The sequence below is a fragment of the Dermacentor variabilis genome, chromosome 8 (assembly GCF_050947875.1).
Source record: "Dermacentor variabilis isolate Ectoservices chromosome 8, ASM5094787v1, whole genome shotgun sequence".
NCBI classification, from domain to species: Eukaryota; Metazoa; Arthropoda; class Arachnida; order Ixodida; family Ixodidae; genus Dermacentor; species Dermacentor variabilis.
Window position 1 is genome coordinate 54,455,776 of NC_134575.1, and position 23,789 is coordinate 54,479,564.

A 23,789-nucleotide genomic window follows, 5' to 3' on the forward strand; every position below is an offset into this window, starting at 1 on the left:
GTGCGGCTTGGACTTTGTTGGCTTTGCTAAAACTGTCTTTTCCAAGACCGCACCCCTACTTTCTACGTGGCTGACGCGGCGGCTGTGTCCACGTTATGCCTCATGTCACGTCACGTCGACTGCAGCGCCAGTCTTTCCAGTGGTGGCGCTCGCCCCAAATAGCCCAGTTGTTGGCGCAGCTGGCCACGTTGTCCATGCGGTCCATTCGTTCCAAGAGTAACATTTAAAGGCCAACTGCGACAAAGTTTTGGACCGCGTAAAGGGCTAATAATTTTAGATAGTGTAGATGTAGTGCAGCTTTCCTCGCGAAGTTTTACGTTTAGAATGCGAGTTGAGATAACCGCCACAGATAACCGCCACTGGACCACGACCGTCAGTTTTGTCCAGACGAGTGGACTAGTGTCGCCACCTGGCAATTGAGCCGTGTACTCCTGCTATCTGTGTTACTTTGTTTCATTGTTTGCCGCAGCATGGCGTCACTGGCACACTCGCACTCAAAACTTATAGGGGCCTTTATTCTGCGTTAACGAAAAGGCAAATAAGAGTCGTGGCCGTCGAAATATACCAAATCGCTTCGTAGCTGATCTGCCGCCGCTGTTTATTTCGCTTCTCTAATACCTCGTCTCTCACAATTTCCTGCATTCTCAGGAATATTTCGGTTCATTCGAAAATCTTGGTCGAATATTTCCTGTTTTCCACGTCACTTCCTGCCGACTTATAATACGCGTATTAAACGTCTAGCTGTTGTCGTAGTTTTGTCTTAATGACCTGGTGCAACGCACTTAGAGGATTGGTCGTGAATCGGGCGGTGCATGGGTTAAATAATAAAAAGAACATGTCATGAGCCATTCCGCTCCGCGAAGGCGGCTGACCAGCGAAGCTGTTTAGCACGCGACACGGAGGTGAAATAGAATTTTCAACAAAGGTACGAACTATAGTGAACTAGAAGGGGGTAGTGGGGTCAGGGAGAGCCCGTGGGTGTGGCATCTCACGTCGACGCCGCCAGATGGCGCCACTAGAGCATAGGCTGTACGGAACGCGAAACTGAGCATTTTCAACGTAGAGAAAGCCGTGTGCGCTTCGTGTCACGCCGAAAAAAGAAAGCGCGCAGCTCCGTATCATGTTTTCTGAAAACTTCATCTGAAATTAAGACAAGGCACAGAGAAAGGTGGAAAGACGGACGTTCTTCAAGCTTGCGTGAAAATAAAGCCGACCCGACGAGTGCAGACTAACGGCCGCACAACGATGCGACTGATTTCTAAACTAAAAGCTGGCGAACACCGTAGAAGAGGTAAATATGTGAATGGGTAAATTGCTTAATTCATTTGCCATTAACACTTTTTATACAGGTCAGGACCCAATTGCATTCACAAGTTCAAGTGAGCCAAACAATTGCGGCGCGTGTACTAACACATTCGTAACAGAGGCCAGATATGATGAGGTTTTATTCCTTTAAGTGCGATTTTGTTTACGAAAGCATATATCCACTGAAAGCTAGGGAGTTAATCCTATGGTGATGCCACTATTATGCGATCGTAGTGGTTACCAGGGATAGCGAAATTTCGTAACACAGCAAAATAAAGGGAACTCGTAGTAGCCACAAACAACTCTTTATTGGTACAAAAGATGGGCAGCTACTCCTTTCTCAAAGTGCATGGCTGCTACGAGAGAGGCACTATGAGGAACGGCTTATCTTTGCGTGCAATTTCTTTTTACGCCGTTCCTGTCGCGATTGGTTGATCCGTTTTGCATAGAAGTGCAGCCTGGTCAGCACATAGAACTTGGTCAACTTTGTTGTGAGCGCATCTTAGTGCTGGCTGCAGCCTAAGGCATAGCCGAAGTTCTCCTTCACTAGCAACATTACATCCACTATGCTGTCACTGCAGAGTTTCTCTCGGCTGAAGAACACAGTGAAGATGTCCTCCAACTTCTTCACTGCCCTGAAAAGCTCCAGCGAAGGATATAACAACCGTCCCTTGTCGCATGTCACAGTGAACTCAGAGTTTCTGCTTTCCGTATTGGGGGTTTCCATAAGAAAGGCCTTGCAAGACATGCAGTCATAACACTTCAGAAACTTTCGAGCAACATATCCTGCCATGTAATGTATTAGACGGTCGTCGCTCTTCTGCTCCACCAACTCTCTGTGCTCAGCAGGAATACTACGAAGCATGCGCTCGGCTGAAGCTAGGTTTCCTTCCTCAATGAGATGGTCGATCGCAGCAGCCCTGGCTTATTGAGCTGGAGCATCTTGCGCACTCAGGAGAGAACTCATTTCTCCACTAGCTCCATTAAGGTCAGCATTGCCTGAGCGTACCATTTTCGCAAGGTTATAAAATGATAGGCAACTAACGACAATTAGAAACTGCGTTGGCGTTGGGTGGACATTAGACCCACATGATTGCCTGACTATACCGAAAAAGTTTTCCAGCGAATCCTGGCTTACATACGTAAATCCCTGGCTGACAAGATAATCCAGCAGTGATAATGTGCTAGATATCGTCACTCTTAGGCCATCTGCAGTTGAATCGCTTAAAAATCCACCTACCCTTTTAGCGCGTTTCGCACACAAACCGCACATGTTTCGTCGAGTTTGTTGTCTTGGCGGTGCAAGTTGCGTTCCCAAATTCGCCGTGTTTATTCATATTTCGGCGCGGTGAACGACGGCTGCTTTCCTTTTTTCCACTTATGTCCTGTTTCACAGCCGGGAGCGAAGCAGGATCGCTGCCGTTGACGTTTCGACCTTCCTACGGCTCACGTGTTCGGCCGACTGCGCGCGAAACAGACTCGAACGGTAGGTTAAAACACCAAAAAACAGTCAACGTCGCGAATCAAGCCCGCATGAACAAGCGCCCGAAGCACTTTATTCTATGGCGAAGCAGCGGAGGGAGCCAGCCCACGCGACTACAGCGCCGCCACCGAAATTCGCGTCCCGTCCACACTAGCCGCCTCGCTGCAATGCATAGGGCGCTCCGGCTCCTGAGTCCACTACCCCCTTCTAGAACACCATAGTACGAACATATTTATTGTCCTTATCGGTGGTCATCGTGACGATGGGTATGCACACACATTCTCGTATCACCTCTCTTATTAAGTGCGTCCGTCACTTGAGACAATGAATGACTCATACCCCATTAAGCAATGGTTCATACTACCATAAAGAATAATAATAAAAAAAAATTTAGCGTGGCCTCCCCATTACTACGCCAGAAGAGAAGTGAAACTCTAGGCTGGAATGATGAGCGGCGACGGAGCCAGGTGTGGAAGAAGACGGCGACGACGAAGGCGCGAGCGTAGGCACGAGCGTAGTTGCGCCGAGGGGCGTCAACGACCTAGTTCGCGGGTTGTTCGCGGACGACCGGAATGCCCTAGCCATATGCAGCTTCGCTGTTAAAGCTCAAATGCGTAAAATTTACGAAATATTCGGAAGGCTTGGGCAGGTGTGGGTATGTTGTGAGTAACTCTCAAGGCTCGATATTTCCATCTGAAAACGCCGGAGTGCTGAAGGAGTCCGGGGAGCAGGTATACTTGCTCACGGAGGAGTCAATGCTTGACTGACTCCGGTCATCTGAAAGTTGGAAGGGATGCAACTGTATATATCGTGCGGTCTGAGTATTCTGAACAAGGGGTTTTAATTACCAACCCGAAATGTAGAGTTCTCCTGTAAAAAAGAACAGATCGGGGTTTTGCGTGCTAAAAAAAGAAAAAAAAGCACGGTTATGAGGGACGACTTATTGGGGGACGGCATGTGGTTCCTCACCGTGCACCCAAAGCAAGCGCGGTGTTCCGCTCTATTGCGTTCCGCTCCCACTAGAATGCTGCCGCCACTGCCGCAATCGAAAAGCAGGAAAGCCGATATCAGTTCATCTGCAGCACCATGTACTAAGTCGTCCGCCTGACAATACCTATGCCTTACAGCGCTGGCGCTGCACCTCAGTTAATATGCTTCTGTGGTTCATGCTGAAAAATTTAATAGTTAGCGTGAACTAGTGGATCGTGTACGCATGCACTAAAGAGCTAACGCATTCTAGTGCGGGCCTTGACCAACGAACCGCAGACGTCCATGCGGCATCGACTTGATCTTTCTGCACATCTTGGAACAAGGCGGCATACGAAGTATCGCGAAGGCTTGTCGCTCAACGTAAAATGTTTCTGCCGTAACGCGAACGCTGTGACCCCTAATTTGTTCACGGTGCGGAAGCTGTCTGGAGGTGCAAGTCCTGCCGAAGTCTCTTCTTTCTCACACACTCGACCAGGGCCCGGTCCGTGTTGCTTCTTTTTGTCTTTTCTTTCGAAGTCCTAGCCCCCGTCCTCCGTAGGCTTCGGGATCTTGCGCTTTCGTTTCCCTCGCCTCTTGCTGGAAGTGGAATACGTGGACTCGGCCTGTCCTACGAACTCCCTGCTCGTAGCCGCGGGGGACTGATGCTGCTTCTTCTTGACAGCCGGCGCCAGTGAAGTCTGCTTCGAAGATGCCGCCGACGTCTTCGGGAGGGCCGTCTGCTTGTGCGCGTGTGACTGCGACGACGCGCTGCTTTTTCGGCGCGGTGGTGGTGCATTGCCGCCATGCGACGCTGACGTCGAAGGGACGGCCTCCTCCAGCACGGAGGACGTCCCCACTTCCATGGACCGGCGCAGCTTCTCGGCGAACTTCCTGGCCATGAATATCGGAGCACCCACCGGATTCTCGCTCCATCTGCGACTGTGCTTCTGTCTCTGCTGACGCTGGGGCCTGGGTTCTCGCGAGTGCTGCGGCTTTTGCAGTGGCTCGGGCTCTGGCTGCTGCTGTACCTCTCCGCTGTCTTCTCCATTCTGTCCGTCGGGCTGCTCTTGTAGGCCCGCCAGCTCCACCAGCAGAGTGACGCTGTCCGTATTCTGGCCTCCAGGCGGCGCCTCGATCGGTGCAGGCGGAGCGGGCGTGCTGGCCGCGCTGGCGGCCATGGATGCCACGAAGGCGGGCGGCCCTCGTCCCGATTGGCTCTCGCTGTGAGTGGCGAGAGTGCGAGAGAGAGGAAGAGACGGTCGGCGGCGCGTCGTTACTGTGGAGGTTGTCGTTATTTCGTTACTTCAGGTGTCGTAGTGCTAAGGATAACGGTACAGTGTACAACACGTGCGCTTTGCATTCTATACTCAGCTGCAATGTCTGCTACTGTCTGCTGTACTCTACTGAAGTGTATATTCTGTACATTACAGTTCGTTTTAACTATAATTCCACTGGACGATGCGGGCGGGCGCGCTCGCGGAGCGGTGGCGAGCGCGGCCTGGCGGCTTTTCCAAAAATTACAGGTGATATTGGGTTGCATCTCAGCAGAATGTTGCTTGAGTGCAACAGAAGTCAAGGGAGAGATAAGTCATTTTCTACACCCACTTTTGTGAGTCCGGTCAACGCCTCCTTTACTAGATGCCTGCCGCATCGCTAGTTTTGCCATTGGAGCGGAGGTTCGTGTAGTTTAGGGTAGTCGCGGAGAGATGGCGCTCGCCGCCGACCCCACTTCCTGTTGCGGAGGAAGGGACGATTACTAGGCTGCCTAGCGCTCGTCCAATGGCTTGGCGAGAGAGACCGCGGGTCCTGGCTCCGGGATTGCAACAGACGCATCTAAAACCACGGAGGCAAATAAGCGTGGTTCCAGTTTGCAGCAGCAGCCGCCCAAGTAGCGCTCGCAGCCGACCCAGGTGGAGAGGAGGAAAGAGGAGAGGGGCCGGAACCAGCTTCTCAGCTCACGCGGCAGGCATCTTCTAAAGGAGGCATTGTGCCGGTGCTCCAAATCTGCACGTGAAGCTCCCGTTCTGGTGACGTAGCGTTGTCACGTATAGGCGTTACGAGTAGCTCTCTTAGGGTTAGGGTTAAATACGGGTGCAACGCAATAATGCAATAACAGCAAGAAAAATGTAATAATAAAACTTTATTTAAGGGGTCCAGGAATTACCCTAAGGTTTGAATACGGGTGCAAGTGTACATCAGCCAGAAAAGCAAAACAAGAAAATAAGGTCAGTGACAAGATAATGTAAGCGAAAACTAGGTAAAAGATGCGACAAACAAAAAGGAAAGAAAGGAAAGAAAAGATTAGAATGTTTTAGAAAAATGCTCTAAACTTAAGGGGACAATTTTTATACCGAGGAACTATGGACGCGTCCCTTCTGGTCATATGTTGAACTTCACTGCAATACATCAGCGTAACTCACTGGGCAATATTTCCAAAGTAATACATTTCAAAAGATCAGTCGATCGAGTTTCAATAAGTTTCAGTTTGCAACGTCGAGAGGGTATGCCCTTCTAATAGCATGCACATTTACGGCGCTTAGTCGTAACTTCTCTGCTGCGTGGTGGTCGTTTTTTTTTTCTCAGGACGAGAACACTGATGCAGCAGAAGTCCTACGACGTTAAGTGCCTTATGTTACTAGGACATACCTATACCCGACGACGTTGCTAACTGGAACTTAATTGCGGAAATTCGGCTGATATTATCAAGTACAATTTTTTTGGGGGGGGGTGGGAAGGGGGGGGGTGCACAATGCTGGTCCTTCGAGTTACGTTGGTGCATTGCGGTGAAGGTAACCAAATTGCCAAAGGGCTAGTGTCGAAAATCTTTGGGCATGGATAAGAATGCGTTCACATCCAGCAAAACAGAGGGTAAATTCGAGACAAGAACACATAGAAAAAGAAGTTTGTACGGAAGTAAAGACACTGGCCTAGAACACTCGAAACACGTGCCCATTGGCGACAATTAACGGTAACAGGTGGTTCGAAGCTGGCTGCATGTGACCGCGCATGCGCGTGGCTTTACTTTTACGAAGTGTTTTGTCTTATCTCGCCCCGCTGGTCGTCTAATCCTTTGGCAGCAGCTCTTGCCGTCAGAAGCAGTTCTAAAAAAAGAAAAAAAACTGTCGACTTGAGTACAATATTGGAAAGTAACTAATGGGCAAAAAGAAAAGCGAAGATCGGTACAAGGAACTGAGAGCGACTTACAGAAAAATATTGAGATCAACAAAATAAGTGTCATGTGGCCTTTGTATTCGCATACACGTAATCGTGACAATATGACAACAATATTTATTACAAATAAATCAGTGATGGCCTCTAATTGTATACAAGAACCATTGACGTTCCTAGTGTTACATCTTAGTCGACCTATTGCAGTGGGACAGTAAACGATGGGTAAAGACAAGGCGGTATACAGTAACCTAACAGTGGTGAATGCCATTTTTCTTGGTTATATGTTGTTTACTAGTTCCGCTTTCAAGACATGGCTCATCTAGTACGCACAGGAACCTCATTAAAGCAAGGCGGTGTGAACACATATGCAACAATAGTTGTAGCAATGCGAACAAGACAGAATGTTGAAAAAAAAGGTTCATTGAATTGCGCTTGTAAATACATGTTGGCTTGAGAAACTTCTTATTCGAAACTTAATTTAGAAACTTATAATATTAAACACATGAAAAGCAACATAAAGAAAGAACGACATGTGAGCACTACATAGTGAATATAAAATAAATACACAAACATCAAAACAGTTCCATGCTTAACGCACTATAAACGGCTCCTAAAAACTCACACGCGTTATGTACACCGCGTAAGAACATATATACAAAATATTTGATAATAAGAGTAATAAAAATACAGACTCAGCTAAGGAGCCAATCGGACGCCATGACTGTGACCTGGAGATGGTGCCCCGAAAATGCGGTGATGATAACCGTTGCTGGCTTGCGTCTCGCTGCCACGCTTTCGTTAGGCCTAACTCATACTTCTGGCGTAACTCTCCTAACATGTGACGTCACCAAAAGGTACAAAGCCTTTCTTTTTTCGCGACTAGAGGAGTGGTAACGAGTACTGCGCAGCGGTTACCACGTGGTCTCCGATTGCTTTGCACTTCGACAATCGCCAAACTAGCTTATTATGCTCAGAGGGACGCTGATAGACAAGCGACTTATTGTTCAGGCAGCATGGCTGGGAACAGCAAAATGATCAAGTTTTACTTAAATTGGAGCCTCGGCATATCATAGAATGAAGTCAAATGGCGATGCTTAACGGACGAAACTGAAATACCGGCACTTGTAAGCCAGTCACAGACCGCTGCCTTTTCGCGTGGCGTTATTGCTTTTTCCAGGCATAGATACAAGTGATTTAAATTGTACAAAATTAGTTGGCATCCAATAATGCAGCAACGCCGAACTCGTCAAATTTTGCTGTACTTTTTTTCCTTGTCTGAGCTATAGAAGGGTACGAAAATACGAAAAAAAAAACTGCGATACCACGAGATAACGTCGCCGGCGAGATGACGTCACCGACGACAAGTTTTGATTTCGCTTTGCTTGTTTACACGATATACTGCTACGCACGTTCTGCGTTGGATCGAACGTTCTACGCACGTTCTACGATGGAACGTGCCACGCATGTTCCATCGCGCCGACGCGGAGGAACTGCGCTCACTGCTGGGGCCGGATTCACGAAACCTTCCTGTCGGAACTTCTCTTTGCCAGTGCTGGTAGCATTAATGTAATAATACGCCCAGCGTCAGGATTGCGCCGGAGGCTTCTCTTGCGAACAATTCCAGCGTAAGAAGGATTTGAGAATACGGCCGGGCCTCATCGAGCTGCCAGCTACATTGGTCAGCGTTGCAAGTTTTTACATGAATACCGTTCAAATGGCCTTCAGCATCTTCACTGTCTGAGTGTCACAATGTTTTTTCGCTATACGTTCCGCAGTGAGGCGTACTGGTACGCAAGGTTCACGAGGACTGCGTAGTACCATTTGGCTACCCATCTACTCCGGAAGGGGGAACCAGGGGACATCGTATATGAATAAGAAACGAACGCGAAGCACAATTCACAAGGAAACGTCTGAGAAAGCTCAATGTACGTGTTATCTTATACACGCGAACTTCTTCCTCAATTGTGATGGGGACACCTGACGCGTTGACAAATGTGTTTCTTTGCAGCGCGTAGAATATTCCTACACCAAATAATAGGGGGGGGGGAGGACTGGTGCTAGTGCCAATGCGAGCGGTAAGCATGGCGCTTGAGCCAGCGTGGGCTATGGTGTATAGTATATGGATTTGGCCTAAACGTAGTTCTACAGGGACTTTCTAAAGGCTTTCTGACTTTGCGAATTGATCTGATTTGACGAAATATTGCTTTTTTTTAGGATTACAACAATTCGTAACGATTGTGCATGCGTGCAGAGCATTTGGTGCGTTTCGAATACGATTGCGTGAATATTTTAGGCAATTAACGGAGATCATAAGCCAAATAAATAAGGGCACCAGGTCGTTTGAAGCAAAATGCGTCAAGGATTAGACAAACGCAACTGCTGCCGACAGTTCCCACGGTGATTGCACGATCACAGTGCCAGAGCCCCCTCTGCTAATCTAATTGGAAGCTTTATGTCGGGAAAGTGAGCTGGAGGGTAGGGTATTCTGGGCTGGAGCACACCTCCGGAGGACCCAGGCGCCTCCAGCCAATCGGCACTTGAGCAGCGGACGAAACGGACGTGTTTTACAAGGTGGGACAACGCGACGCGAACGAGCGAGAGCTACAATCCAAACGCGAAGATCTACAACACCAAGAGGGCACGCAAAGCCCCGCTAATGGTCTAGCGGTGCGCGCTTGTTCACAACCACGGATTCACAACGCGCGACTCAGGCGGACGTCGCGACTAACGCGTTCGACGCCGCTGGTGGCGCTGCGTACGTTTCCGGGGCTCGCCTCCCGAGCCCGCCGGGGATGAAGCCAGGGGGCGAGCCGGCCGCTGTGGTGACCCGCTGCAGCTGCAGACCCTTGGCGGCCGCTTCGGAGGCCTGCTGGAGCAGCTGTCGCATCGGGTTCATGGACGGCTTCTTCTGTTCCTCGTCGGGCAGCAGTTGCTTGGCCTCGCTGTGGAACGCCTTGCAGAATAGCTCGTACTCGGCCGTGACTGAACTGCCTGCGCGCGTGGAGCGAGAGACGAGAGGCGGACGAGGTTTATTAGAGACTGGGAACGCTTCCTGTTGGGGCGGTCGGTGGTGCGCAGCCATGAGAAGAGGCGTGGCTATTAGGAAATTGTAACGTACACAGACGGAGGAGGGTTCTCTCGTCGTGTCTGCTTCGTCTGTGTATTGCGTTAATTTGCGCCCCTCTTTTAGTACCTATGACATCGTTTTGGGAAAAATTATTAAAAAAAAAATGGGCCGCAGTATCCTGCTCAGATTCAAAAGGTCCGAGTGGGTTGTTATTAACGACTGGTACGTATGGTTGTGAATGGGGAAAATACCGCACTATTATGCTCGTTCCACAATAGCCTCCAAGATCTACCGGCGCGCGGTGCCTGATCTTGGAGGCCAATGTTCTGCATAAGTTACACTCGGCAAGTGGAATAGTGTGGCAAATATGTTCCACTGAGTCGATCCTGTGTGGAACGAGATTTTCAACTATATATATATATATATATATATATATATATATATATATATATATATATATATATATATATATATATATATATATATCTTCACTAAGTTTTCGGCCGTTGCGCGGCCTTCGTCAGAGTGGACTATGAAGTTACAGTGCAGCTGCCTTTAAGGGCCCACGTGTAGGCACTGTCAATACGACAGCTCATTCGATCAGAAAAGTGACAATCAACAGAGATGCTTACGGTAAAGAGCAACATGTGACATGACAACTTTTTACAATCTGAATTTCGGTAAGAACGCGTATACAGGGTGTCCCAACTTTCATGCACTAAAATTTAACAAAATATATAAATGTCACGTAGCTGGACGTAACCAAAGTAATGTTGTCTCCCATCGCGTGAAGATGCTCAGATTGCTTGTTACATTGCGCTGAATTACATAATTAATCTTAACAACTGATCAAATTCTCACATATTATAATTAGATGAAAAGTGTCAATGAGATTATCGTAGAGCGACATGAAAAACTCCCGATAGAGCTTTCTGTGGCTGAATACATGCTACATGAAAATGTTTTTCAGAACTTGTCAGAATCCCGCAAAATAAGTGAGGTAATGTACATCTTGCCGATAATTACAGACCAATATCGCTTACAAGCATCCCATGCAAGCTTCTTGAGCACTTTATTTACTCTCGTTTAATCAAATTTGTAGAAGAAAATTCTTACTTCGCCAACTCCCAGCATGGTATCATGAAAATGTTTTCCTGTGAAACGCAGCTATTATCTTTTACTAATGATCTTTTTATAAATAACGACATCAGCTTTGACACTGATTGCATATTCTTGGATTTCGCTAAAGCTTTCTATGGGGTGTCGCATGACTTACTTCTTAAGTTAACCAAACTTAACTTAGACATCAAGGTATTCCACTGGATTAAAGATTTTATTCCTGACCGCAACCCAATTCTTGTCTGCTAACAACTTTTCGCCTACCCTTTCAGCTGTCTGATCCGGTGTCCCACAATGATCTGTGTTGGGACCTTTACTCTTTCTCATTGACATTAAACGATCTCCCTAACTGTATCGCGTTCTAATCAATGAAACCTTTTGCCGACGATTGCGTTCTCTTTAAAAAACTCGCCCAACCGTCTGATCAGCGTGAACATCAAGAAGATCTTAACCACTTCTCCCCACGGTGCAAGAAATAGATGGTGCGGTTCAGCATCGAAAAGTGTAAAAGCATGCGAATATCTCGACAGGGTCACACTGTTAGCAGCGCGTGATTTCTTTACGGCATCCTGCTAGATCCTGTGACTTCATACAAGTACTTCGGCATCCAAGTCAGTTCTGATCTTTCTTGGCGCCTACATGTTAACTATGTTACTAACAACGCAAACCGCATGCTGGGATACTTACGACACACTTTCACCGAGAACCTTTGTCGGTAAAACTACATCTATATAAAAGTCTTGTTCGCCCTAAATTGGGTTCCGCATGGGTTAACTGGGACCGCCAGAACACTGCACTTTCAGGAATTATTGAATCCGTTCAGAATCGCGCAGTGCGTTTCATTCTATCAAATTACTCTCGGCATGCCGGCGTATCGTCAACGACAGCAACACTACCTGAACTATCTTCGCGCCGTAAATGCTCTGGTATTTCATTGTTCCATAAGATCTATTATTATAATGTGATTCGAAAAGACGTTCTTCTTTCCAATCCTGTATACGTGTCATGGCGTTGAGACCATAACTATAAAGTAGGTGTGCCATCTTGTCGGACTAATATCTACAGCGAATCTTTCATTCCAGAGACTAGCAAAGAAAGGAACCACCTTTCCGCTTCTATCGCCGCAATCACCGACGTCGACAGCTTCAAGACTGCCATTCATGAAGCCTTTTGCTAACATGTTTTTCTTTACTTGTTATAACTGTATTCTTTCTCTCGTTTATTGTGCAAATATTTGTATTTACCACTCCTCGCTGTAATGCCCTCGGGCCTTGGAAGTAAGCTAAATAAATAAATAAATAAATAAATAAATAAATAAATAAATAAATAAATACACGCAAAGTGCCCAGAGCGGCCAGTCGCGGGGCAGTTTTGCGTTCATTTGCGGGCTTCTTGCACGCTCGGAAAAAGTTTTATGTAGCTCGTATCGAGCAACAGAAAACTGTATTGTGGGTTTTTCACGTCACTCTGCAGTTTTCTCACTGACACTTTTAATCAAATTATGATACTTGAGAAGTTGACTAATTAATTAAGACTAATATGCCATGCGGCGGAATGCGAAACTATACTCGTAGCATCTCCAAGCGGCTCTGCCCAGCGACGCGCCATTTGCATATTTTTAAATCTTGGTGCATGTGATAGTTGCGTACACCCTGTATATGTAAAGTACTAGTCGATGAGACGAGGTATATAGAGCCGTTGTTGTTCTACCGCGCTGGATGTAATGGCAAAATAAGTGTTCGGTCGGAGCGAGTTCGTGCGCATGCCGATGAGCCAGTTTACTGAGACAAGCTCACCCATGGTCGCGGACGGGCTGATGTCTGGGCCGGGCCTCTCGACGGGCTGCTGAACGGGAGTGCGGCAAGCATCGTCACGCCTCTCTGGCAGCGAAGCCGAGGACAGTGTCGCCTTCGTCTTCTCGCCTGCAGGTGAGCGAGTAAGGAGAAAGAAAGAAAAAGTTGAAGGCCAGCGTAAGGGAAGATAAACACTACGGTGCAGACTTAACCGTTTAACGCCACAAAACAGTTCCACATCACGTAAAACTAGACCCACTTCATCGCCTTTATTTCTGGCCACAGAAAACACGTCTGTCAACACCACCACCACCACCACCAACAACAACAACAACGAAATTATATTTGGGGTATAACTAAATTAGTACAGTTTGACGTAATAGTTATGCGGAAACCCGCAAGGTGGGGAGAAGCAATTCATTAAGGGAAAATGAGACATCCACCCAATCGTAGCAATTGCTACAAAGGAACTTTTCGACAAATTTTTATTCGAGGAACCCGTATGGGTTTCCTTTGTAGCAATTGCTACGATGGGGTGGGTGTCTCACTTTCCCCTTAATTAAATTAGTAAATTGATTCATCATCATCACCAGCCTGGCTACGCCCACTGCAGGGAAAAGGCCTCTCCCATACTTCTCCAATTACCCCGGTCATGTGCTAATTGTAGCCATGTTGTCCCTGCAAACTTCTTAATCTCATCCGCCCATATAACTTTCTGCCGCCCCCTGCTACGCTTCCCTTCTCTTGGAATCCAGTCCGTAACCCTTAACGACCATCGGTTATCTTCCCTTCTCATTACGTGCCCTGCCCATGCCCATTTCCTTTTCTTGATTTCAACTAAGATGTCACTAACTCTCGTTTGTTCTCTCACCCAATCTGCTCTCTTCCTATCCCCTAACGTTACAGTACAGTAAAAAATTATCCACGACTCAGAACTTTCTTTTAGTGTATCGAAGACGCTGCTGATGCTACGTGTTAAGCTTCCCGTGCTTAAGTAAGATTTTCCAGTATCAATACAGCGTAGCATACGTGATACATTCGACAGGGTTTAAAAGGAATGCGAGGGACGTCCGGGTTGAGCGCAGTATTGGGACTAACGCAGTAAGCGTGCCGAGGATGCATGCTTGAGCCTGTTTGTCCGCCATTAGCGCGGACTGCATGGCTCGCTACGGTGAACGAAAAAGGCGAACAAACGAACGAATGAGAAAGCAGGAGTTCGTTCGTGCGTTACAGATATTAGAGGACAAATTTCGTTGGCGTGGCATTAGTGGCGCTGTCGGCTAAGTAATTTGCATTCCCGAGAGGCGACACGAGGGCAGAGTAGTCGATCTTAGAGACGCGAGTAGCACTATGGCCGTGCCCCGTATAAAAAACCGCTCGCGAGCTTTTTTTGTCCCCGATGAAATTGTTGCGAATTGGCGCCGTGTGTGTATCGCTTGTTTCTCTTTGTTGTCCTCCTTTGTAACTCGGCACGTAATATGTCGCGCACTGTGAAATAATTTACGCACTTAAAAGCGAATAACGGTGTCAATTTTAATGGTGTCAGTCTTATAACCGACACTCTTATACGTAAACGGGGAGTAAGGGTATGATCTCTAAACAGATTTTCATCCTTATTGAGTTTTGAGGGTGCAATTTTTGTTGCACTATAAGGGGAGCACATAAAAATGCCCATTATACTTGCGAATAAGGGTCTGTGGCAACGAAGGGAAAGCGATGGAAGTAATGAAATGAAACCATGGAGAAACGAAGATATTTCGAATTTCGCCCCGACATCTCTGCGCTACTACGGTAGTGAAATACGTCGTCTTTCACGGTATGTTCCTGCTTTATTTTTTTTTGTTTATTTGGAGGGGCGGCATCGGTGGTGTTGTGGCACAGAAAACATGTTCTCGAAACTGGCTAAGATCAATCTCTGAATCACATTAGAATACAATGTAGCCCGTCTTCGACTGTAGGAACCAAGCTAAAGGCCTGAATAAAGTCAAGAATTATGTTTTCTTTTTATTTTACGGGCCGCAAGCACGATATGATTGTATGATGCACACTTTAGTGGGGGACTGCGGATTAATTTCGTCCACTTGGGGATTCTTTAACGTGCATTCAATGCGCCATGTACGCGGGTGTTCTCTTGGCATTTCGACCGCATGGAAATGCGGCCTGCGCGACAGGGATTCGATCCCGCGACTTCGTGCTTGCAGCAGCGCACGGCCTTTATACGCCACCGCTGCGGGTTGGGATTGTCTCCGAGATCACCCCCTCCCGCGCGTGGGGGTGATCTCGGAGGCCATGGGGTCGGTATAGGCCCGAATAGACCTTGTCAGTATCTGTGACGTCACGGTGAGATGGGGTGGGAAGTTCAAGGCGGCGTCGGGGGCACACCCGCGCCTTTTCCTTTTCTGGTCGCCTCTTTTCGGGCCTTACCAAGCCCTCCGCTCGTGGTTTCAGATGTAGATAATAATAATAAAAAAATATTTCTGGAATTTTGCGTGTCAAAGACACGATCCTTTAATGAGCAACCCTGTAGTGGGACACTGCGGATTAATTTTCGACCACCTGGTTGTTCTGTATGACGTGCGCCTATTAAGTCTATGTACACGAGCGTCTTTCTTTTTCCATTCCACTTCCCTCACCCCCCCCCCCCCCCCGCCTTGCCTCCCACTGAAAATGCTGTCGCCACGGCCGGTTTCGAAAACTCAACCTTCGCCCGCAGCAGCGCATCATCATAGCTCTTAGGCTACCACGTTATTTTTGTTTGTTTGTTTGTTTTCGTTGCTTCCATTGGACTACAGGTTTGGGTGACGGTGAGAGTGGCTCTCTTGGTCTCGCAGAGAGGGAATTTAGTAACGCAGCTCAACTTATCATATGCTTCAACGTTTAGTTAACACTGTTACCCGTCGTTCCAACTTGGAAAGTGTGAGGCGTGTCACGTAGAGTGGACCCGACTCATTTGAAAACACTCGACTTGTCGGGGCCGCTGCCGCTTCTATCGTGGGCGGTCGAGATAAATGGGGTCCGGGGGTTTTCCTTCTGTTTCGCGAGGACTCTGGCCTTATCGCTTTGTAATTGAACAGAACGCGCAGTTTGCGTTGGCACGATCTGAGCTCAGATAAAGGACGGTTCGCCGCGGCCACGTAGCACGCGCCCGTAGTTACTCTGTATATCGACAGCTCCGACGTCCGATAATGCTTCTGGAAAGTTCCGTCTCGGATAACAGAGTCGCGAGGGTGAGCCTTTCGGCGCGACACGCTAACAGACTTGAGAGCTTCGAAGGTCGTGTTGTCCGGTTTCGGCTACCTTGAGTACCTTTACCACACCTGCATGTTCTTGCGACAGCTGTCTCAGATTAGTAACGACAATGGAATTGAGAAAAAAAATTTTTTTACTGACTAAGCTTTGCAGTAGTGGCGATCATCAGAATCGCTACGATAAAGTGGCGGGAACGAGTACTAAATAAGTACTAATTAAGATTTCAACGACTTCAGAGGACATATGTTGTAATTGCAGAATTGATTCAGCCGCTGTACTTAAAGAATAACCTTTCTTGTATTAAAGTCCGCGCCTTGAGTCAGTTTCGCGAAGTCAGAACTCCACAACGTGTACAACGACCTTAATGCACTGATGGTTATGTGAATGCGCATCCGCACTGTGAAATAAGTGCGTCAAGAAACACGTTTAACAAGAACAGCACGCATTTCGCGGCACAAGAAAATACCCGCGTTTTAATCTGGACAAAAAAGTCCTAACTCGAGCACTAGACGCTTTAGCCAATGTCTCTAGCCATACTTTTCTATCTTTTCACTTTCAAGTTATACACAGCTAGGTTTGTGAATGTTGTCAGAAACCTGTTGTGCGTCATATGGTGAACCGAGATGGGTGAACTTGAGCTTGATTTTATTCCGCCACATGACACTTCAGAAGTGTGCATACGGGGTTAGGTGCGATGGGAAAAAAATATGTTGATGACGTGGAAGCTCGTGTAGCCACATCACCCTGATGACAAACAATTTACAGCAACACAGGCAGCAGAAAGAAGGGTAGACAAAAAAAAAATACATACGGCCTTTCCCAATACAGACAAAGGCGGAAGCTACTACATCATACAAACACAATTTATATATATAGTAGATGTAACATGTTCTGCCCAGCATTTTCCAATATGTCAGTTTTTAACGAGACACGCAATTCCTCAGATGAGTACAGTTGGGAGAAAGAAAGTTGTAGCTTGAGAGACGTATCACTTCTGTGCGGACATGGCCCATACAAGTATTCTTATGTGGATTAAGGTGAGAAGCAATATTAGGCTGTAGATCAACCAATGTACGTCTGCACCTAGCATCATTACGTGCCTATTATTTTTTATTTATGGACTCTCTTGCCCACAACGCCATTCAGGCATTGCAGTAGGGAGGAGGTGGCTTCACACAGCAAGGTAAAACAAGCTAGGTGCGTACAATTCATTATTGCTAATATTTTAGTTGTCACTATCAATAACATTATTAAGAAAGCTATTATTACTATTAAGTTATTAGGGCCTACTGCTATTCTGATAACAGGTTTAGCGTCATATCTGCGATGGTTGGCGTGTTGCTTGAAGCCTCCTGTTTTGTTATGACATACGCGTGTATGTACCATGCTCTTCGTTTGCTTGCGTACCCATGCAGTTTCATGTTTTGTAGCTATGCTGCCGCGTGCTGCGTCATGTTCGATTTATTACCTATGTGCGCACCGTCTGTACCCATCCCCGCAATGTGTCGTGCGTTGCAGCGAACGTCATTTGCGGAGTGCGCACCAGATGGCGCCACAATACCTGCTGCCGTCGCAAGTTCTTTATATAGCGTGCAACTGAAGCGGTGGCAGATGAGCATGCAAGGACGCGTAATACGTCATCGGTACCGCATTTGAGAAAGACACGGCCTTGAACATGAAAACGGAAGTTTGTTAGGTCGCAGTTTTATGCGAATTTTTCGTTCCTTCAGCGTAATTCAACTGCCGTGTGCAGAAAGAAAAATAGAGTGTTTCAACGAGCACAGACAGATGTCGCTAAGTCGACGTGCGGTTCCCCCTGTTGACGTCACGGACGCCGACGCGAATCAGCGTGCGTGAAGTTTTTGTGCAAAAACTAGGAGGAATTGTGGCGCTCCTGGCTGAACCACCCTGCTTGCCGCTTTCTTAGACACTAGCGTTCTTATAAGCAAGCTCTATTCACGTCGCTTTTCGAAACGATGCTAGCTCATCCTCCAAGTCCCTAAGCTTCGAAGCTTTGTTCCCCAATCATAAACGGACAGCGGCGCATTCGCGGCGAGGTCGGCCACGCCGCAGCGTAAGTGTTCCTTACAAAAAGTAATAGAGGCAAATCTTGGGCTGCGGTATTTTAGCTGGCATGGGAACAATGGGTGGTACATTGTTTAGTCTAATCTGCTGGCTTCGGAGGCTATTGTAGCGTTACCTTTTTTTTTACGCTTGATCCATCTAAATTTCTAAGCGTTATGTTCTAGACACTTCGGAGGCTATTGTAGCGTTACCTTTTTTTTACGCTTGATCCATCTGAATTTCTAAGGGTTAAGAAGAATGATGGGTGTGACGTTAAGGGATAAGAAAAGAGCAGATTGGGTGAGGCAACAAACGCGGGTAAACGACATCTTAGTTGAAATCAAGAAAAAGAAATGGGCATGGGCCGGACATGTAATGAGGAGGGAAGATAACCGATGGTCACTAAGGGTTACGGACTGGATTCCAAGGGAAGGGATGCGTAGCAGGGGGCGGCAGAAAGTTAGGTGGGCGGATGACATTAAGGCGTTTGCAAGGACAACATGGCCACAATTAGTACATGACCGGGGCAGTTGGAGAAGTATGGGAGAGGCCTTTGCCCTGCAGTGGGCGCAACTAGGCTGATGATGATGATGATGATGTTCTAGACACTTCGGAGGCTATTGTAGCGTTACCTTTTCTTTTACGCTTGATCCATCTAAATTTCTAAGCGTTATATTCTTGACACGACAAAGAAATGACTCCCTGCGCACGCACGTGCCTAATTATTGGGAGTAGTGGATTTAACGCGCACGTTCGTTGAGACTGATCAAACTGCGAAGACACAAAGCCGTTTCGAGCCAGAAGGAGGAAGTCGAGGCAAATCCACGTACTATCACGCTGACGGAGCCGTCACACTTGGAGCTCTACTACAGACGCCATAGCGCCGGCGTTCCGGGCCCTCTACTAAATTCTTTTTTAATAGAAAGCTCAAATTGCACTGCGCTTTCCAAAACGATGTCACCCGATTCTGCAAGTCACTAAGCTCTGCCGTCGAAAGGCTTCTGGCGGGCTTTGAAAAAAAAAAAGAAAAAGCCCAGCGTCATCCGTAATCGAAAATGCTTGGTCATTTCGAGAGCGCTTGCTTGCAAGCCTGTCTCGGAGAGTCAATATCGGACGGCGAGCGGCAGCTCCTGTTCACCGAGAATGCGCATACTCGCCAATTTCGCGAGACCTATTCCGGTATACTACGTGACTCTCCCGATAACGATTGTCAGGCCACTTGTCAAGCGCGCAGCGCCGCGTGATGAGGTCAGCGCGGCGTCAGAACGGTTCGCATTCCGCACGATCTGCCGGCGTTACCGAGGTTTGTATCTCTGACGTGCACCCTTCGGCATTGTTTTAAACCTCAGGCTCGTTATTATAACTCATTCAACGAAATGAGCACTGCGGGTTATCGAATCAATAGACTTTTTCTCCGCAGTCGCAATTTTTTTTTTTTTGAGGGGTAAGTGGCTGGGGAATGGAATTCGCTCGCTTGACGAAGTCAACAGCGGTTCAACCAAAACTGAGTTCATAAAAAACAGGCAACGCCGTTCATAAACAATTTTTTGTTTCGTCCGTAAGATATGGTTTTCCATTGGCCGACCGGCATTGCTCGTAACATAATCACTAGCAGGGCTTATGTGGATCCGTTAATTTTGATCCACGACGGGCAGCACCTTTCTTACACTCTTTTTCTTTTAAACAGCTGCGGACATGCATGTCATGATTTACTTATTCACCTACCGATTGATTGATTTATTGATTGATTTATTGATTGATTGAATGGGTAATTAGTGGGATTTAAATTTTGTTCACGTCTTTGTGCGCTTTCACAGTTTCAAGATGCAAGTAAACCAACTAGCCCAGCTATCCATTCTGTTAAAGTCCCAATGTAACACTGGGGCTGCTATAGACGCCTTAGTTTAAGGGTCCGGAATATTTTGTTCACCTTCACCACCTGTGTCTCTTTAACGCGCTCACAAATCTGGAAATCTGCGCATCTGATATCACAAGTTTGCGCTTCGCCCACCATCGAAATGCGGCCATCGCAGACGGGGATCGAATCCGCGACCACCTGCTGGGCAGTTTGAGCGTTGTAGGCTCTGAGTTACCACGGATGCTGCCTTATTCGTCTGCACACTTATCGAGAACTCCACGTTATTTGAACGTATATAAATGAGCACCTGGTTGTTGTGTCAGGCTGTGACCGTTGTGTGGTCGTAGTTGCTTTGAGAACGTGACTCGCGTTACCCGCGCGACCACTGTCCCCGGGATCGGCCGTCTGTCGAGTATAATTGCCCCCATACTTTATTTGCATATCTAGCATAACTTCAATCGCTTGGGGGCTCTTTCGCGAACACCTATATGTCGGTGAACGAGCGTTAAGGCTTTTTCCGCCGTGGCTGGCAATCGAACCCTATACCTCGTGTTCAGTAAAGGAATATGTCGTAGCTACTAAATCGCCGCGGTAGATGCCTTGGGTGTGTTTTACTCGCCTTCTCGTTCAGCACATGGTATGCATGGCCACGTCGGGGACAGAATTTCCTCCCGTGAGGTTCTGAACTAGTATACTGCACAAGACATATAGTTTAAGAGGAAGATAGAGATGGTGCAGGAATTAGGCAGTAGCAGAATAAGAGAAGGTTCAGCGGGGGGGGGGGGGGCAATTTAAAGTTTTGACAAGGCGACTTTATTGTCGACGGGGCGAAGTTAAGTCCACCGCACGCGCGGACGTAGACAAAATCCCGTCGCGGAAATGTCGGCTCCCAGGGGCGTGGTATCAACGGACGATCCCTTTCGGGGATACCTTTATGGCGAATTCGGCAAATCGCACCTGTGCGCCCTGGGGTGGCGATGATTGGATGAAACGGTATATCGCCCCCTCCTCCCTCCCGCTGTGCACCGGTGCGATTTGTCGGATTCGCAATTAGTTTCGTGAGAGATCCCGCCTTTCACGCCGGGCGGGAAAAGCAGATAGAGGGTCCTGCGTGGCACTGCGCACGAAACGCTGTCGCTCGATGACGCCTATTCGTTCGGCGCTACACTCACGGGGAAATTTCTCGAAACTTAAACTATCCACGAAAGGAATCGTACGAGAATACCACCCGGTGCCTGAGACATGCCTTATTTGACGATCGTTGGTCATCTATAAACAAGCGCTAGTACCGTTACGGCTTTGGCAGAAACGCTAGTTATAGTACGAGCGAATCTCGGCAGGAGGCAGGGACTGTGCCCGGTATATACGAACCTTCGGGAATCTTCGAGAGGATCTGCTCGAACTTCTCCAGGTTTTGGTTGTTGACCTTGTACTTGCCGCCGACCCGGCTCCGCGAAGTCATGACCTTGCGCCTCCGAACGCCGACGGCCCCGAGGACGGTTCCGATGACGCCGTCCCCGCTCGCGCCGGGAGCGTCGGAGGGTACGGGGGCCTTGCGAGGCCCATGTCCCTCTTGAGGGGTCGCCGCGGAGGAGCCTTCGCGCTTGTCTCGCCTCGTCTTCGTCTTGGAGCGCGTCTTGGCCTTGGCTTGGCTCGGGGCCCTGTGACTGGCCGCGAGCAGTTTCCACCACAGAGAGTACGCGTGCATCGACGGGTTGGGGAACAGGTTGGGAAGGCCTCTGATGCTAGAGTACGTCTGTTTGTGTCGTGTACTACCTGAGCAGACGATGTTGAGCGTCTAAAGCAGAAGCACCGAACTTCTGCTTTCTCTCGCCGAGTGTGGAACAAAATTCTTTTTCTTTGTCGCTTTCTGCTTCGAAAAGAAAAAAAAGGCTGCACCACCGATAACGTTGTTGCCTATTTGTACTTGTTTAGCAGCAGCTCGTGCTTTCCCGCGCCGAACCCCTGGACGAATCTGAAATTGAATTAGAAAGAAAAGAAAAGAACAACCAATTAACTTTCAGAAAAGGTTGATCTCGCGGTTTCACGCATTCACTCGGGTAAGTTAAAGGTAGTGAAACGAAAATAATGTCGGAGACTCACGTGCACAACTTCTCCGTTGGAGCTGTCAGCGCCGTCTGGAACTTGGTCCGAATATGTGTTTATAGCGGTTGACCTTGACTTTCAAAAGGACAATCTACTAAAGTTCAATGAACGTCTTTTTCCCTAGGAATATGAGTCCTGAACTCCAGGAGTCGCTCCTCTCACTGGAAATATCCCTGGCCGAGGAGAACAAAAAATACGACAAAACTACGCTACGAAGTTCGGTTTTCTGGCTCGATTGCCACCCCGTGTGCGTCTGTCTGTGGCTTTCAGCATCACAACAGCACGTCGTCTGCTTCTAAAACTGAAGGTACTTCTGTTCCAAAACACGCTTCTCTCTTTCAGCCTCACTCTTTCCCTAGGCGGCAGACTCGTATCAAAACGCGACTCTATCTATACCGAAAGCTTTCCCGCCCGTCTCATGTAACATCGCAACAGCTTCTGGCTAATCGCGTCGCAGACCGTTGTTATTTCTTGTGTCTATCTATATTGTCCCCGTCGGCGCTTGAGCCAACTTGTTTTCGTGCCTAGTCTAGTCGCGTATCCCTCTTATCGGCAAGTGCCAGACAACCTCCATCGTAACCGTGCTTCTCGCTCCCCCGCCTTCATCTTCCGAAGAGATAAGAGGACGTGTCGCTAGAGGCGAAGACAAAAGACTGCCGCGGTCCTTATCGCCGGCGGGACATGAATATTGAAGCGTCTGTTCCATTTATGTCAAGAGCGTACGTGAGTGCTCGAAACCCTCTTTGGCACGAGGAAAAGAACCCTCTGCAGGTGTGCCAACACTGCTCATGTTTGATGTTATTCAACCTGATGCTTGCGAAAAAGGCAACTGGCTGTGCAAGATTTCTTCCTTTCTGTACTTTTTATCGCTTTCGGCATGCTACAAATAATCTGATGGTGTGTACTTTTGTTTTGTACGTTCGTAACCAGAGCGTGTTCATAAATGAGCGAATTGGATGTAATGGTGGAATCCATTGGTGAAGGAGGAGGAAATAAAGAGAGAAGGCAGGGATGTTAACCAGAAATGCGTCTCTGGTTGGCTTCCCTACTGTGGGCGACGGGAAAGAGGGAATAGAAATATAAGAAAGAGAGAGGGAGGGGAGAGGGAGGACAGCCGGTGGTGAGCTCGCGCACGCACGCGGAGGGCCTGAGCTAGCCAAAGGCGTTCACATAGGCCAGTCGCCCTCGACAAAGGCAAAAGTGCCTTCACAGCTTTGTGGGCCGGTGAGCGACGGCGACGGTCTTCAAGTAGCACCTGCACAGACGACGACCGATCGTCCAGTCGTCGCAGTGCGATAGATAATGCATTGATGAATGCCTCGGCTTTTTCGATGCCCGCTGGACTCTGTCTGAAATCGTGTGGACCGTCACCGATCCCGTTTTGTTATTAGGTTTAGGCCGAGTCACAGTCGCGTTCCTGTAACGACGTCATAAACCCAGGCGAGATGTCCCCACTCATGCCTACTGCCGTAAACTGCGGATTAATGGTGAAGTTCACTTGAGAACGCGCGGCGACTGCGACAACAGTAACCTATAGGCAAAACGTCATAATTACATTCTCTGTATCTGGCGTCTCCTCGAAAGAAGAAAACCATCAATGCCGGT

At 48.0% G+C, this 23,789-nt stretch overlaps 2 protein-coding genes across 4 annotated transcripts in view; one reads left to right on the plus strand and one right to left on the minus strand.

Moving 5' to 3' along the window:
* Positions 1 to 23,789, plus strand: part of LOC142590225 (BAI1-associated protein 3-like) — a 517,523-nt gene that overhangs the window by 158,133 nt on the left and 335,601 nt on the right. The gene's annotated exons all lie outside the window — the stretch shown is intronic.
* LOC142590224 (uncharacterized) lies at positions 3,779 to 22,644 on the minus strand. Its single transcript, XM_075702151.1, has 5 exons — positions 22,182 to 22,644; positions 21,450 to 22,053; positions 12,911 to 13,036; positions 9,688 to 9,919; positions 3,779 to 4,978 (listed from the first exon to the last, which is right to left on the minus strand). Exons 2-5 carry the CDS (start codon positions 21,784 to 21,786, stop codon positions 4,297 to 4,299), a joined length of 1,377 nt encoding a protein of 458 aa, XP_075558266.1. The 5' UTR covers positions 21,787 to 22,053; positions 22,182 to 22,644; the 3' UTR covers positions 3,779 to 4,296.

Bases quoted from the DNA above. Each gene is read 5' to 3' on its own strand.
- LOC142590224 (XM_075702151.1), bottom strand. From the start codon at position 21,786: ATGCACGCGTACTCTCTGTGGTGGAAACTGCTCGCGGCCAGTCACAGG. The intron at 13,037-21,449 runs GTTCGTATATAC...GCTCACCTGCAG, and splicing joins CCTCTCGAAGATTCCCGAAG to GCGAGAAGACGAAGGCGACA. The intron at 4,979-9,687 runs GTACGCAGCGCC...CGCCACTCACAG, and splicing joins GGGAGGCGAGCCCCGGAAAC to CGAGAGCCAATCGGGACGAG.